Source organism: Hypanus sabinus, chromosome 10 (genome assembly GCF_030144855.1).
Source record: "Hypanus sabinus isolate sHypSab1 chromosome 10, sHypSab1.hap1, whole genome shotgun sequence".
Lineage (NCBI taxonomy): Eukaryota > Metazoa > Chordata > Chondrichthyes > Myliobatiformes > Dasyatidae > Hypanus > Hypanus sabinus.
Genome location: NC_082715.1, coordinates 63243180 through 63257765, shown reverse-complemented (window position 1 = coordinate 63257765; position 14586 = coordinate 63243180). Strand labels below are relative to the sequence as shown.

General features: G+C 40.0%; 1 protein-coding gene across 1 annotated transcript; it reads left to right on the top strand.

The window, feature by feature from the left end:
• Window positions 1-2537: 2537 nt before the first annotated feature.
• Window positions 2538-12624, top strand: rps7 (ribosomal protein S7). The gene is made up of 7 exons (XM_059981985.1): window positions 2538-2591; window positions 3140-3223; window positions 6306-6377; window positions 7363-7506; window positions 7604-7668; window positions 11018-11168; window positions 12508-12624. The coding sequence occupies exons 2-7, from the start codon at window positions 3149-3151 to the stop codon at window positions 12583-12585; spliced, it is 585 nt and encodes a 194-aa protein (XP_059837968.1). The 5' UTR covers window positions 2538-2591; window positions 3140-3148; the 3' UTR covers window positions 12586-12624.
• Window positions 12625-14586: the final 1962 nt, after the last annotated feature.

Sequence of the window (14586 nt, the reverse complement as noted above, 5' to 3'; positions counted from 1 at the left end):
CAGTCCAGTCTAGCTTCTCGTCTAACTGCACTCCCAGATACTTGTATCTATTTATGCTAGAAGTACTTCTCTACCACAGGTAAGTGCTCTCATGGTGGTCAGCTAAGATGATTCAAGGACACACTCAAGGCCTTTGAGCTCGGTCATACTTCTTGGCAACACGCAGCCTTGAATCGCTCATCCTGGCACAGCCTTCTCAACAGAGGTGCCACCAAAGCTGAAAAGAATCGCAACACTGAAGCAAAACGTAAGCGACGACAGCAGAAAGAACGAGCAGCAGGCACCTCAACTACACAATCTTCACACACTTGCCCAATGTGCAGGAGGTGCTCCCTAGCCCAGATTGGGCTCATCAGTCACCTCTGCACACACAAATAACACACTCACCCAAGGATGTCAGTAGTCTTCATTGCTCATGATGGGCGCAGACATGCACACACACACATTTTCTACCATGTTTTACAGTAAACAGTTCTGCTGAAACAGGAAATTACGTTCTGCAAGGTCCTTGTCTGCTCTGAGGCCCTGTTGTTTTTCAGCTGTGAGCTAGTGCTGAGATTATAATGCAGATAATGATCTGGGATGGGTTCAGATTTATTCCATCTCTAACACAAAAATGCCCAAAGTGTTTGGCTGTGGCCTTATGAAAAGAATAGCTATTGAGCCAAAGAGGCACACTTAGAAGGCGCACTTCGTTACAAAAAGTGGATTTTGTGCCAGCTTTCAGTGAAGTAAAAAGGGAGAGATATTTAGGAAAGGATTTTCAGCCTGTGAGGCCCTGGGATTCAAGTTGTCTGCCAATCGTAGTGAGTTAATGCAGAAGTGGAAACCATGCTCGTTACCTCAAAGAGGTGTCAGCTTCAAATATGTGGGCCATGACAGTTTTGAGGAAATGTTGTGTTCTTATGTTGAAGTAAGCAAAGTTTCTGAAGAAGAAATGTAAAGGACATCTCTCATGCTTTGCATAAACCACAGATTTATACATGCAACCCAAATGGAAGCTGCAAAGAAACCACAATATATTGTTAGGAAGTGGATAGTGTTGAGTACTAAATTATAAATAAACACAAATTAAACCAACTAACATTTAAAATAGGGATAGAGTAGCAATGAAATCAGTATTTGGAGGACAACATGAATAGAAAGTTAGTTTTAAATAACTTTGATATCAATTGACTTTATTTGTATAAATATTAATGTGATCTAAATTATTTCAGTAAAGTATATTATGAGGTGCCAAGAGGTAGAAGACTACCTCTGGGAAAGTGTAGCTCTATTTAAGTCTGTCAATCTAAAAACTTTGAAGAACAAAATTATCAAGAAATTAGAAAACACATGCACAATCACCAAGAATTTGGAAGATATATTGTTTGTGATTTTGGTATTATATTTTCCTCTGAATTTCCAATCTGTGCCTAATGGCACTAGTTTGCTTAGCTGATTTTTATCAGAAGCTAAGGAGATCTTGACTCAGTGGAGACACAGGGGACTGCTGATGCAAGAATCTGGAGCAATAAGCAATCTTGGAAGAACTCAGTAGGTCGAACAGCAACTGTGAAAGAATATCGACAGTCCTGATTAACATATACAAAATGCTGGAGGAGCTCAACAAGCTGGGCAGTATTTATGGAGGGGAATAAACAATCAAAGTATCAGCAGAGACTTTTTCATCATCCAGTCCTGATACAGATAGACATACTTTATTGATCCTGAGGGAAATTGGGTTTCTTACAGTCACACCAACCAAGAATAGTGTAGAAATATAGCAATATAAAACCATAAATAATTAAATAATAATAAATAAATTATGCCAAGTGGAAATGTCCAGGACCAGCCTATTGGCTCAGGGTGTCTGACACTCCGAAGGAGGAGTTGTAAAGTTTGATGGCCACGGGCAAGAATGACTTCCTATGACGCTCAGTTGAAGTGAAACATTGGACAATTCCTTTTCCCCCTAGAGATGCTGCTTGGTCCACAGAGTTTCTCTTGCAGATTGTTGTTTTAGATTTACACCTAAGTTATTTGCTTCCTATCTGCTTTCTGTTCTTCATTGTAACTAGGGTTCTTTATTCCAGTTTTTCCGTACCCATTAAATCTAATACGATGACACACCTTCCTCTCTAGATCTTCCCAAGTGTTCTCAGTTGAAGATGAATGTCTTACAATCCTTTTTCGGCATCTTTTGCCTCATGACTTCTTTCTCTTTAAGGGTGCATTCCCTCTGAAACGGCCCGAAACGCACCCTGCTTGTTCCCTCAAAAGATGCTGCCAGCTTGCAGAGTTTCTTCAGAATGTTGTCAATATTTCCAGCATCTGCATAATTTATTGTGTTTTAATCTGATTCTTTATTCTGGACATTTTGGCAACGTGCTACAATCTGGGTCATATCGGACAGGAGCGAAAGACACGGACGAAGAGCTGTTTCCTTATCCCCTCACTGATGGACAGGAACAGAGACGCACGGCGCGTAGTTGCCATGGCAACACTCTCAGGCTACTTCCTATGACGCTTTGCCGCGCGAGAGCAGTGGTGTGCTATTAAAGCCAAGTCTCGCGATACCTGACCCTCTTCCTCGGCCGCTGTTCGCTCAGGTTGGTGTCAGCATTTGTGGCGGTTCGATCTTTTTGTCAAATTGTGGCGTCTTTTCGCCTGATATCAGCGGCAATGTGGCGGGCATCAGGCGATGGGGTTGAGATGGTTCGGATTCGAGTGGTCGGGCCGCCGGATGGCGGCTATGACGGGGGAAGAAAGGTTGTTTAATACCAGGCGGGGAGGAGGCTGCGCGGGCTGGGTTAACCCTGGGGGTTCAAGCTGGCGATTCCGGGCCGTGTTCTGTTGCGTGCAGGTTGCAGCTCTTGCCCACGACCGGGTGTCAGGCTTGCAGCTCCTGTTATCGCGACCGACCCCGGGAAGTGCCCCGGAACCATGTAGGCCGTTAATGTGATGGGGCGGTAGTGCCAATTCCAGCAGCAGCTCTACTAGTCACGATTTGCTGCAACACGTTTTGTTCCAGACTTGCAAGCGCTGTGTCTCGCACTCTTCCCATCACTGCGTGTATATCTGCGGTATTCTGTCCTTTAGCTAATTTGCTGATCATGGGCACGAAATAGTAGTTAATTGTTACTTTTTTTCTCTCAAGTAATAGGCCATGTTTAGCAGCAGCGCCAAGATAGTGAAGCCTAATGGCGAAAAGCCAGATGAATTCGAGTCTGGCATTTCTCAGGTAAGTCGGTAGGCATGTCCATCATCGTTCATATGTTGAATTTTCAATGAAGATATAAGTATTCTGGTAATGGTCTTTCACAGACTTATGAACTGTAACATGGTGGTGATGGTTTCTCTTTGTAAACAATTTTAACTTACAAGTGAACAGATTTGTCACTATATGCTTTTGCTTCCCTTCCCATACTCAGTAACTTGGCATGGCTAACTTCAATGTTTAACAAAAAAAACCTGATGATCCCTTAGTCCCAAAGTTGCACTGTTTTCCAATTTTTGTCTAACTCTGTTGTATGCTTGTCAAGTTCATGAAATGCATGTAATGCCTAGATTTTGCTCCCCTTACCTAGCTCTTAAACTTATTTTTAAATTCTGATAATTTTGAATGGGTCTGGATTGTAATCATTAGCTACCTTCAGAAAAGTGAAGTTGAGCTGTGTAAATGATGCAGCACTCCTACCTCCCTCTATTGGCATCCTTGAGGACCTATACTCCCAAGTATTTTTGCCCACCTTATCTAAATTTATTGCTTTTCTTTCCTTTCAGCAACTGGTTACAGTAGAGAGACTTATAATAATTCATTGCTAATGCTTAATGTGATTTTGGCAAAGCTTTTGGGTGCAGAATAGATCGTCAGATGTTGACACCCACAAATTTGAAGCTGTCACACATTGTACTGCTGACCCCTTAATGAGGACTGGTGTGTTGTGAATTTTCCTTTCTGTGAAGTCCACAATCAACTCCTAGATCTTGCTGACATTAAGTACAAGATGGTTGTTGAGGCACTACTCAGCCAGATGTCTGTATATTTCCTCTGTGCCATATGAGATTCTACCACATGGTGTTAGTGAATTTGTAGATGGTGCTTAGCCACATGGTCGTGAGTGTGGAGAGCAGACCATGCATCCTTGAGATTCACTTGTGTGGATTGTTCAGGATCCATTTGCAGAGGGAGCTACAGAAGTCCAGTTTGAAGTTTTATTAGTTTTGAGAGGTTGATGGTATAGAATGCTGAGCTGAAATGTTAAAACATGTCTTGGGTATCACTGAAAGCTTTGTGCTTGTTGGTCAGGAGGAAAGAATATTGGAGGATATTCCCACAAGAAGACTAATTGCACAGTTCACAATTTGTCTCTATCTGTTATGTGATGGAAATGAGATGTTGGCTACAAACTGGCTTGCATATGTAACCAGTGAAAAATTTGGTGTCTTTGGAGACCTGGAAATTAAGTGGTCATGTGCAAAATATAAGGTGTACATCCAGTACCTACACACTTGGTCTGCTATTCAATAAGGTTGTAATTGATCCTCGCCTAAATTCCAGGTTCCTGCAACTTTCATGTAACTAATGATTTCTCTGCAGTCCAAAAAAATCTAATTTCAGCCTTGAATAAGATCAGTGTCTTAGTATCCTACTTGGGTTGAAAAAAGAAATGCCACCTCATTTACACCTTGAATAGGTTAGGTCTGACAATCAATCTGGAAATCTGCCTTCAGAATCTGCAACAAAAACTGCAGGTGCTGGAAATCTGAAACAAGAACAGAAATGCTGCTAACATTCATCAGGACAAGTAGCATTAGAGGGAGAGAAGCAGAACAGATGAAATGCCAGTATTTAATGCATTTGGTGTTCATGATGTGATGACAACGTTGGTGAGGTTGAAGGCAGATTTGGTACTCAGTTTGCAGAACACTGCTTTTCAGTGGACAATCACATTTTCACATCACATCACAATCAATTCAATATCCCATTCTCATTTGATTCTATTTCATCGGTGCCTAGCATAAGTTCCAAGAGTAGGACCAATCCTTCTGGGTGTATTTTAATCCTTAAGAATTGATATTTAATTGAATAGTTTTACATAACTGCTCTTTTTTTTTGCTCTTTTCTCCACAGATGTGGCTTTAGATTTGTTTCAATTTGTTGTTTTTCAGAAGTATATTGTTTACATATCACAGCCATTACCTCTGGTCTCACCACTTTCTTATTTTCTGCAACTTAGAACTCATTAGTTCTGCCACTTTGGACCTTTTGTTTCCCTCCCCATTGGTGCTTTTGACATGATTTTGTTCTTCACCTCAGAATTTTGTCTCCATAAGATTCTGAGGGAGTTTTATATAAATTCTCAGAGGATGCTTCCTCCAAAGGTGCCTGGACTATTTGCTTAAAGTTTATCAGGTTTGCCCCTCAAGCGTGAATATTTCATGGACTTTGATTAAATATAGCTTAGTTAAATAGTATATAATTTAAAAAAAATTAAGGTCAGGGATTTGGTTTCATTGCCAAGTCCTTTGCTTCCTTTGGAGCATTTAAGAAACTCTTGAATGGGCACATGGATGATAGAAATGGAGGGTTATGACAGAGGGAGGGGTTTTTAGATTGATCTGGGAGTAATCTGGCACATTGTGGGATGAAGTGCCTGCACTTGGTTCTGTTCTATATATAATTTGCAGTCTTTAAGATGGTTGGCCTTTTTATCCTGCTACAGAGCCTGTATCCTTTAATTTGGATGGGACTGTATTTGCTTGGCTCCATTACTGGTTATAGCTATGGTCAAAGAATTGCTAATCGAGGCTTTTGTTAAACAGGCGTTGCAGATTGAAGCCTTGCTTCAGAACCTGATATGTTGCCCAACCTTTGTCCCTATGGGATGTTCCAGCTGTTTTACTCCCGATTCTGACATCTGCAGTCTTTTGTCCTTGGGTCTTTTGCATTCCTAGACTGTTCTTCTAAGTCCTGGTTTGTTCTCTTTCACAAGCATTTTTTTTTCTCGGTAATGTGAACTGAGAATACTGCTGTAAGTTCCAGATGTTTTAATGGTGCCTAGTTTAATCACCCCTGCATCAGAAGGAATTTTCTCAAATTACCTTAAGATAGTCTGCTTTCCTTGAAATAATATCCTACCTTGGGACCGATTTGGATGTGGGTAGAAAGTGCTTTTTTAACCAAAGTCAGGGCTGTGTATGACTGGAAGTGGTGTTGATGTGGAGCTGTTTTTAATTAAAATGCCTTTTCTTTTATATTGGGTAGTTAATGACTTGCCAAAATATTGGAAATTTAACTTTGATTTATCTTCTGTCCCTAGGCTCTTTTGGAGCTAGAAATGAACTCTGACCTAAAGGCACAGTTAAGGGAATTGAACATTACAGCTGCCAAGGTGAGCTTTCTACAATCTCTATAGTTGGTGTTTTACTCATGGAGAAAGAATCATACCCTCCATTATAGTGCAAAGTTATGGTAATTTCTAGTATGCAAGTTTTTTAATTTGTAGTTTTCCTGTTCACTATCCCTGCTGACAGAACTCCGTCACATTTTTTTAAAAGGTACACAATTCTGGTTAGTTGCCCTATGGGAATAGGGGAATTGTCTTAATTGGTCTTTCAAAGCCCTTCATCAGTGCTGCATCTGAATACATATTCCTAATATCTTGGTAAATTTGTTATGTCCTTGTCTGTAAGGTGGTCAAAACTTCATAACTTCTAACTGAAAGTGTTCTGTGGGTTTGATATGAAACTTGTTATAATAAGCTTGTGTTTCACCTTGAAAGAAAGAGTTGTGATTTTTTCCCCCCCTCATGGTAACAAAAATGCTTGTTCAAATTACTCTAATATAAATGATGGATTCTTGAAGTTGGGTTGTTGGGTTCCCAACCTGGGCAAGTTGGTTGCAGTCTGATGGTAGATGGCCAGTTGCATTACTTTTTCCAATCTTACTGGGTTTCTATAATTTAGTCTTCTCAGTAGATGGGATGGTAAGTTGTAACTGAAAGGTTGAACTACTGAGAGATATGGAATATCACCGGCCCATCATGCATCATTAATAGATTTCATTAAAGACACGACTCAGTGTTGTAATGGGGAGTACCACATGGATGATACTTCACATCTGTTTAGGATGAGTTGTTTCTCTTGTGTCTGGAAAATTGCCATAGTTTTGGATGTGTTCACTGTTGATTGAAGCCCTTGTGAAGTGCTTAGAATGGTTTTACTTGAAATGCAGATTGTATATTCTGAAAATAGAAAAACCTTTTTTCCTTAGATCAAGTGTTTGTAACCAGTCTTCTAAAAGGATGCACATTGAATTTTTTGAATGCATCTTAACACAAAGTAGATTATTTAAGGGCTGCCTTGCTTTCATTTTAGGAAATTGAAGTTGGCAGTGGCAGAAAGGCAATCATCATCTTTGTGCCTGTGCCCCAACTGAAATCCTTTCAAAAGATCCAAGTGCGACTTGTGCGTGAACTTGAAAAGAAATTCAGTGGTAAACACGTTGTCTTCATTGCACAGGTAAAACCTGATTCTTTTGAATATGACAGATCCTTTGATTATAATACTTAGTATATCATGTGTTGTTTTAAAATGTGAAATTTGTTTCTGTACACAGAGGAGAATTCTACCAAAGCCAACCAGAAAAAGCAGAAACAAGAATAAGCAGAAGCGTCCCAGGAGGTAAATGACTTTGTATATACTGTATAGTGAAATCAGATTTGCTTTTGTTGTTCCACATCTATGGCTTAATGTGGAAGATTTAAAGCTGTTATTACTTACTGCCCGTTTCGCCGCTGGCACTTGGGCAGCAATGAAGATCCTCATTTCTGTCTCTACAGTATGTTGCCAAGTTTTTTTTGTATTTCGTATTTCCTCTGCCCTTTGGGGTCCAGTGAAGTACTGTCTTGATAGAATTGGCTTCTCCTCATCACGTACCCAATCCATCTCCCAGCGTTTCCTCATGGTTAAGGCCATGTCCTCTTGATCACACTGAAGGAGTAGGGTTGAGATGGTTGGAGATCTTTATTGGCTAGAAAATACTGGTATTTATGATTACCTACTGGTTAGGAATGATGACAGCAAGGTTGCTCTCTTGTCGTGTGCCAGCATTCTGCTCAATGCAAGAGTGTGGCCAGAACTCAGCTCTGGCACAGTGAGGGTGCTATACTCGGTTAATCCCCGTATGTTGCTCATTTGACTCCTAGTCCAATTTATCCATCAAAGGTATGTGCTTTCATGCATGTATGTGCTGGTGTGTTTGTGATAATAATGAGGTCATCCACAAAGTCAAGTAGAGTATAGAGTCCACCTAATGTCTCTGCTTTGTAACCCAATCAATCACTGGATTAAACAATATTGCCAACATCACATAGCCTTGCCTGACACTTGACTTCAAAGCTCAAATTGGAGTCCCCAAGTGTGCAGGTAAATTTAGCATAGAAACTCTGGACAAGCTGGATAATTTTGGAAGGGATCTCAAATTTCTGAGATGGTGAAGGCAGATCTTGCACTGGTATCCTTAAGCTTCTCAACGATAAAAGGTCTTTGTACACATGTTATGGTCGCAGTGTTCCTAGCTTGAGTTTCATCACTGCTACAACAAGGTGGTGATCATTTCCTTTCTGTGCTCCTCTCTTCACTTTTACATCCTGCAAGGATTGTCTCCACATATCGTTGATCATCACATGGGCAATCTGGTATTTGTCACGTTCATTGGGTAAGCACCGTGCCAGTTTGTGGATTTCAGTGTGTGGAAAGTGTTCTTCCTATGACCAGATTGTTCGTGGTACAGAATTCCACCAGTCTTTCACTCTTGTTATTCATCATTCCCATCCATGTGTGCTCATGACCCTAGTGAAATGTGCATTATTTCCCACTTTAGTGTTTAGATTCCCATGACTATAATATAGTGTTAACTCTACCTCTGATTGTAGCTGTTCATAGAAGACATCCTTTTCTTCAAAGTCACTATCATTAGTTGGAGTGCAGTATCGGATCACTGATGTTCACTTGCTTTCCATTGGATTCCACTTTAGTAAGCACTTCTCAATGCTTTTCTAAAAAATGTCAGCTACACCATGATGCTTGACAGTCTTTCCTTCCTGAGTATAAAACTGTTTCACCAGTTGCTGCCTTTAGACTGCCAGGCCCTATCCATCTGCTTTCATTGATGTTCAAAATATGAAGGTTGTAATGAGGCATTTCTGCATTTATTTGTGCTAGCTTACCAGTGTTGCACATGGTTTGTACATTCAAAAAAGCTATTTTGGTCTTGGGTTCAGGGTTTCCTTCATTGTGCCAGTAGTTTCCTCATAGTTTTCATTACTGTCAGCCATGTAAGTCCTAGTGGAAGCTTAGGAATACAATCACACTCAGGTCTGGAAGGATTTTTCATTGCTGTTTCCATAACAATTTATTTGACCAGATGGATTGTAGGTCCTGAGCTGAACCCCCAAACCTGAAGGACTAGTGGGCCACTCTTAATCTGGCGTATACCCTTTGAACCTACCAAGAATCAAAGCATAAGACCCTTACTTCAGCCAACATGGCTCTCTGGGTCATTAAGGCATGCTGGCCTCCAAACCGAGTGACAAGTTTGTCCTCCTGGTCGAAACCTCTAGTAAGGAGAGAGAGAAATCAACATACTGGATCAGGGTAGAAAGCTTGCTAGGTCTCAGTATAGTACAAAACACTGACATGGGTTTGCATTCAATTAGTATTCCACTCAATCTTTTCAGTAAGGATTTTAGTTTGAAACTTTTGTAGAAATTTTATTTATTTGTGATTGTTAAACAGTTGATTTTATTGTCATTCTCAAGTACTGAGAGGCTTGGGGACAGTGGAAAAACTTGCTTACTGTAGCATCACAGTAACAGATTCAGACAGTATACACAGCAAAGCCAGTGAAGAAGAGAAACAATGCATTAATTGGAGACAAGTTTATAGTTTTGCAAGAAGGTGGTCTATGGTGTTTCATTGCTGAGGTGGAATAGTGTTGTGTAATTCAGTTCAAAATCTGATTGATGAAGGAAAGTAGCTGTTCCTGAACTTAGTGGTGTAGGACTTGAGACATCTGTACTACTTGGTAGCAGTGAAGAGGGTATGGATGGTGGGTATCATTGATAATAGATTCAACTGCTTGAGGCAGCGACTCGTGTAGAAACTAGGGAGGGCTGTGCCTGTGATGGACTATGCTGCCCTGTGCACACTCAGCAGGTGCTTGTGTTCCTATGTGTTCAAATTGTTCTTCTGGACAATGATACAGCCAGCTGGAATACTTCCAACAGTGCATATGAATAAGTTTGTAGAGTACTTGGTGATATGTGAAGTCTCTAGTTTCTAAAAATAACTACTGGAGTGCCATGATTACACCTCTGCTTGACTGTAGCAGCCTGGGACTGTAGGGGAAGAGAAAATTAATGGTGTCATTTTGAATAGCATAGAGCTGAAAGAGAAGTGGCTGACCAATCTTGCATAATGTCTTCAAAATCATCTTAAATATTGGTGTATGCAGAGATTTGAAAACTTTGGACAGCAGTTGTGTCAATGTTTAGGAATATTTCGGTTGGAAAAGTGAAGTTCACATTTACTGGTTTTAGATTCCAGTAGCTGAAGTAATTTTATTTTCTACAGTTTTTAGGTGCAGTAAGTAGAAATGGTGGACCTTTTCGGGTATCCACTGAAATTTCTGTCAAATAGAGACAGAGAAAATGTATTTGTTGCATTAGTTACTCTTGCAATATTGGGCACGGATAGAATTCTCAAAATAGAACTTCTGCACGCTTGGGTCAATGAATTTAAAGTTGTTTTAAAATCTGTGCAGTGATCTGTTTGAGCTCATACCTTTGTTATTATACTTTGCCTGCACCAAGAAGCGACAGAGCTCCTGTATTAATGAGCAGTACGCTGTGCATTAATAAACAGTGTACTTACTGAAGATCTAGTTTTTAAGTTTGTTCAAATGAGCCAAATTTGTATACAAACTGATCTAAAATAAAGTCGTTCTAAACACTTTAACGTTCACTTTCAGCCGTACATTGACTGCAGTACATGATGCAATTCTTGAAGACCTGGTATTCCCTAGTGAAATTGTGGGCAAAAGAATTCGTGTGAAACTGGATGGAACAAGGCTCATCAAAGTCCACTTGGACAAGGCACAACAGAACAATGTAGAACATAAAGTGAGTTTAATGTGTGCCCTTGCATGGCAAAATATACCTATATTACCATGGATCTCAGCAATGTCGCAAATTAACATAGGATTTGGGAGCAGTCCCTTTGCCACACCATATCTGCCCAAATTATAATGCCAATCTAATCCTATCTACATGCACGTGGTCTGTATCCCTTTCTTTCCTTCCTGTTTGTGCTTAATGTTATTTTTAATGTTGCTATTGTGTCTGCTTCCACTACCACTCTGGCAGCACATTCCAGGCAGTTAATGCTCTATATAATAAAAACTTAACTTCACCTTCAAACTTGTACCCTCCCTTGAATCTAGCATCCTGTAGTATCTGATGGTTGACATTTTCTCCTTGGGATAAATACTGACCACCTGCCCTATATATGCCTAATAGTCTTGTGTTTGTATGCTTCTGTCTGGTTACTGCTCTTCCTCTGATGCTCCAGAGAAAACAATCCAACCTTGTGCAACTTGTAGCAATTGCTTTCCAACGCAGGCAACATCCTCCTGCTTTTGACCTCTCAAAACATACCTCCTCTCACTTGTCCAGATTAAACTCCATCTAAAGATAAAAATTAGCTATGTCACATGTACATCAAAGCATGCAGTGAAATACTTCGTTTCTGTTAATCAACAACTCAGTCCAAAGATGTGCTGGAGGCAGCCCTCAAGTGTCACCATGCGCACAACTTACTAACCCGAATATCTTTGGAATGTGGGACAAAACTCACTGATCTAAATTCTACTGTATCCTTTGACAACCTTACTCATTATCCACAATTCTAGTTTTTGTGTAGTCTGCAAACTTGCTAGTCAGCCAGTTTGTCAGAAAGGTTCCTCTGTCTTGATGTTCATGTGATTAATCAGCCATATTACAATCTTTTGCATTAGCCATGTAGGACTTTGTAAAATGCTACAATCCACACAGTTAGCATTCACCTGCCCTATCCTCATCAATCATCTTTGTCACTTTCTCAGATATTTCAGTTTGAGACAGCATCTGCCCTGTGGACTTCCCTTAATGAATCTATAATGTTCTAAACAACGGGGAGCCTTTGATATTGAATTGTTGGTTGCCGTATTGTGAAAAATACATTTAATTCTAGAGTAAAATGTGATCTGAAGACCAATATTTTTGTACTACAGAGCGTTTGCAATGTGATGTTTTTGCTGCAGAACTGGTGTTAAATTTTAATCTTTTTACTTTCTTCCACTCAAAGGTGGCAGCTACTAGATATTAGTAGGTGATAATTGGGAGACTTTTTGTACTGTAATGTGCGGTACTGTGAACAAGTATTGGAAGGGTTTGAAACATCTTTTTTTTCCTCTTCCCACAGGTGGATACATTTTCTGCTGTATACAAGAAACTAACAGGCAAAGATGTTATATATGAATTCCCAGAGTTCCAGCTGTAAATGCTGCAGAATGATTTAAATAAAACAATTTGGACATAACTGAATGGAGATTGACCTCTTTATTTAATTGCTGTTCTTTTATGGAGATGGCGGCTAAATAAATTGGGTGAATAATTCTGTTGATCTTAACACTGATTTTATTAAGTTTTGTTGGGAATTGTTATGTATGGTATATGACTTTCCTGTTTATACAGCAGCTACTTGTTTGATGCATTGTTGCTGTTCAGCCCCCAGAAGATTGCACTTGCTATTGAATAGCTTTCCCTTCATTCTGAGAGCTTTGTTTGCTTCTCTTTCCAGTGTCAATGAAGCTTTGTAAGCATTCTCTAGTCCGAAATTGAGGAACTTTAAATCACGATCATTAAATCAGAATTTTCCAGTTTGCTGATTAACACTAGCAACAATTTGCACCTCTACCACCAATTTTGCTACCTGTTTCAAGGCGTGGTGATACTTGGCAAATAAATTTGAAGCAGCTTAATCAGACGCTTTGTAACTTACCCTCACGAATCCTCACCACTGAAGATCAAGCCAACATTTCCTGAAACATACCAACTTTGCTTCGAGATGTTTGTTTCTTGACCTCATGGCCCTAATTTAACAGAGCCTTCTCTTCCTCATGCAAAAATGTTAGAGATTCATTGTTTCCATTTTGTTCTTTTTTCATGGAAGGCAATTCTTCCCATTGACTTGTTTTTGCCCATCTTCTGATTGCGTTGGCATGCAGAGCCACAAAACTGACTTTAAAGGTTTTCATTCTGACAAACCTCAACCTCACCCTAGGTCTTTGTGCTTGTTAAAAAGACCTAACTGGAATGGAGGACCATTTCATCTGTCTTGCTTGATTGAAGATGTTTTTGCATTGAAGAAATGCACCTGCATGAAATGTAAATATTGAGAGGCTAATTTTGTGTGAATTTTTTTGTGGGGTATGCATGTTATTTCTGAATCTAGTTTTGATTGACGTTATTCTGATCTTGCTCCTGATATCCTTGCTGCTTACTGCTGCCTGGAAATGGGAGATTATGTCAACTTTGCCTCAAACTTCCATTTGTCATTGGCATGGTACATGTCTGACTTTTCATTCCAAGATTTTTATATTTTTAGCAATGGGTAATTAGTTACGTTAGCATATATTGCGCTTGCCATCCTGCTTTCTTGAAGGACCATGTTCTCTCAATTCTTGTTCCAATTGTCATGCACTTTGGTGGTAGAGATAAACACAGACTACTTTATAAATGGAGAGAAAATCCAAAAATCTGAGATGCAAAGGGACTTGAGTCCTGCAGAATACCCTAAATGTTAACTTGTGGGTAGAATTGATGGTGAGGAAGGCAAATGCAATGTTAGTTTTCAAGAAGTCTAGCGAACAAGGACAGGGATGTGATGCTGAGGCTTTATAAGGCTCTTCAAGTATTTTTATTATTTTTTTCTCTGCTAGATTATGTTAAAGATTTTTCAACAGTTTTGGTCTTACCGAAGGAAAGATGCTGGCATTGGAGAGAATTTAGAGGTTCACAAGGATGATTTCTGGAATGAAAGTTATATGAGAAATGTTCGGCTCTGGGTGTGTACTCTGGAATTCAGAAAGGTTGAGAACGAGATCTCATTGAAACCTTTCGCATGTTGAAAGGCCTAGACAGATATGGAAAGGATGGGGGAAGTCTCAGACAAGAAGGCACAGCCTCAGGATAGAGGGATGTCCATTTAAAACATGCTGGAGGCTGGTGAATTTGAGGAATTTGTTACAACAGGTAGCTGTGGAGGCCAGGTCACTGGGTGTATTTAAAGCAGAGATTGGTGGTTCTTGACTGGCCACAGCATCAAAGGTTATAGGGAGTGGGACTGAGGAAGGGGGACAAAAAGAATCAGCCATGATTGAATGAATGGCCTAATTCTCCTATGCCTTATGAAGTGTCATATCTTCCCATCTTTACTATTTTCCTAGAAAAGCAACTGAGCAAGATCTACCCAATCTGTCCTCCATGTGATTTTCTTCCC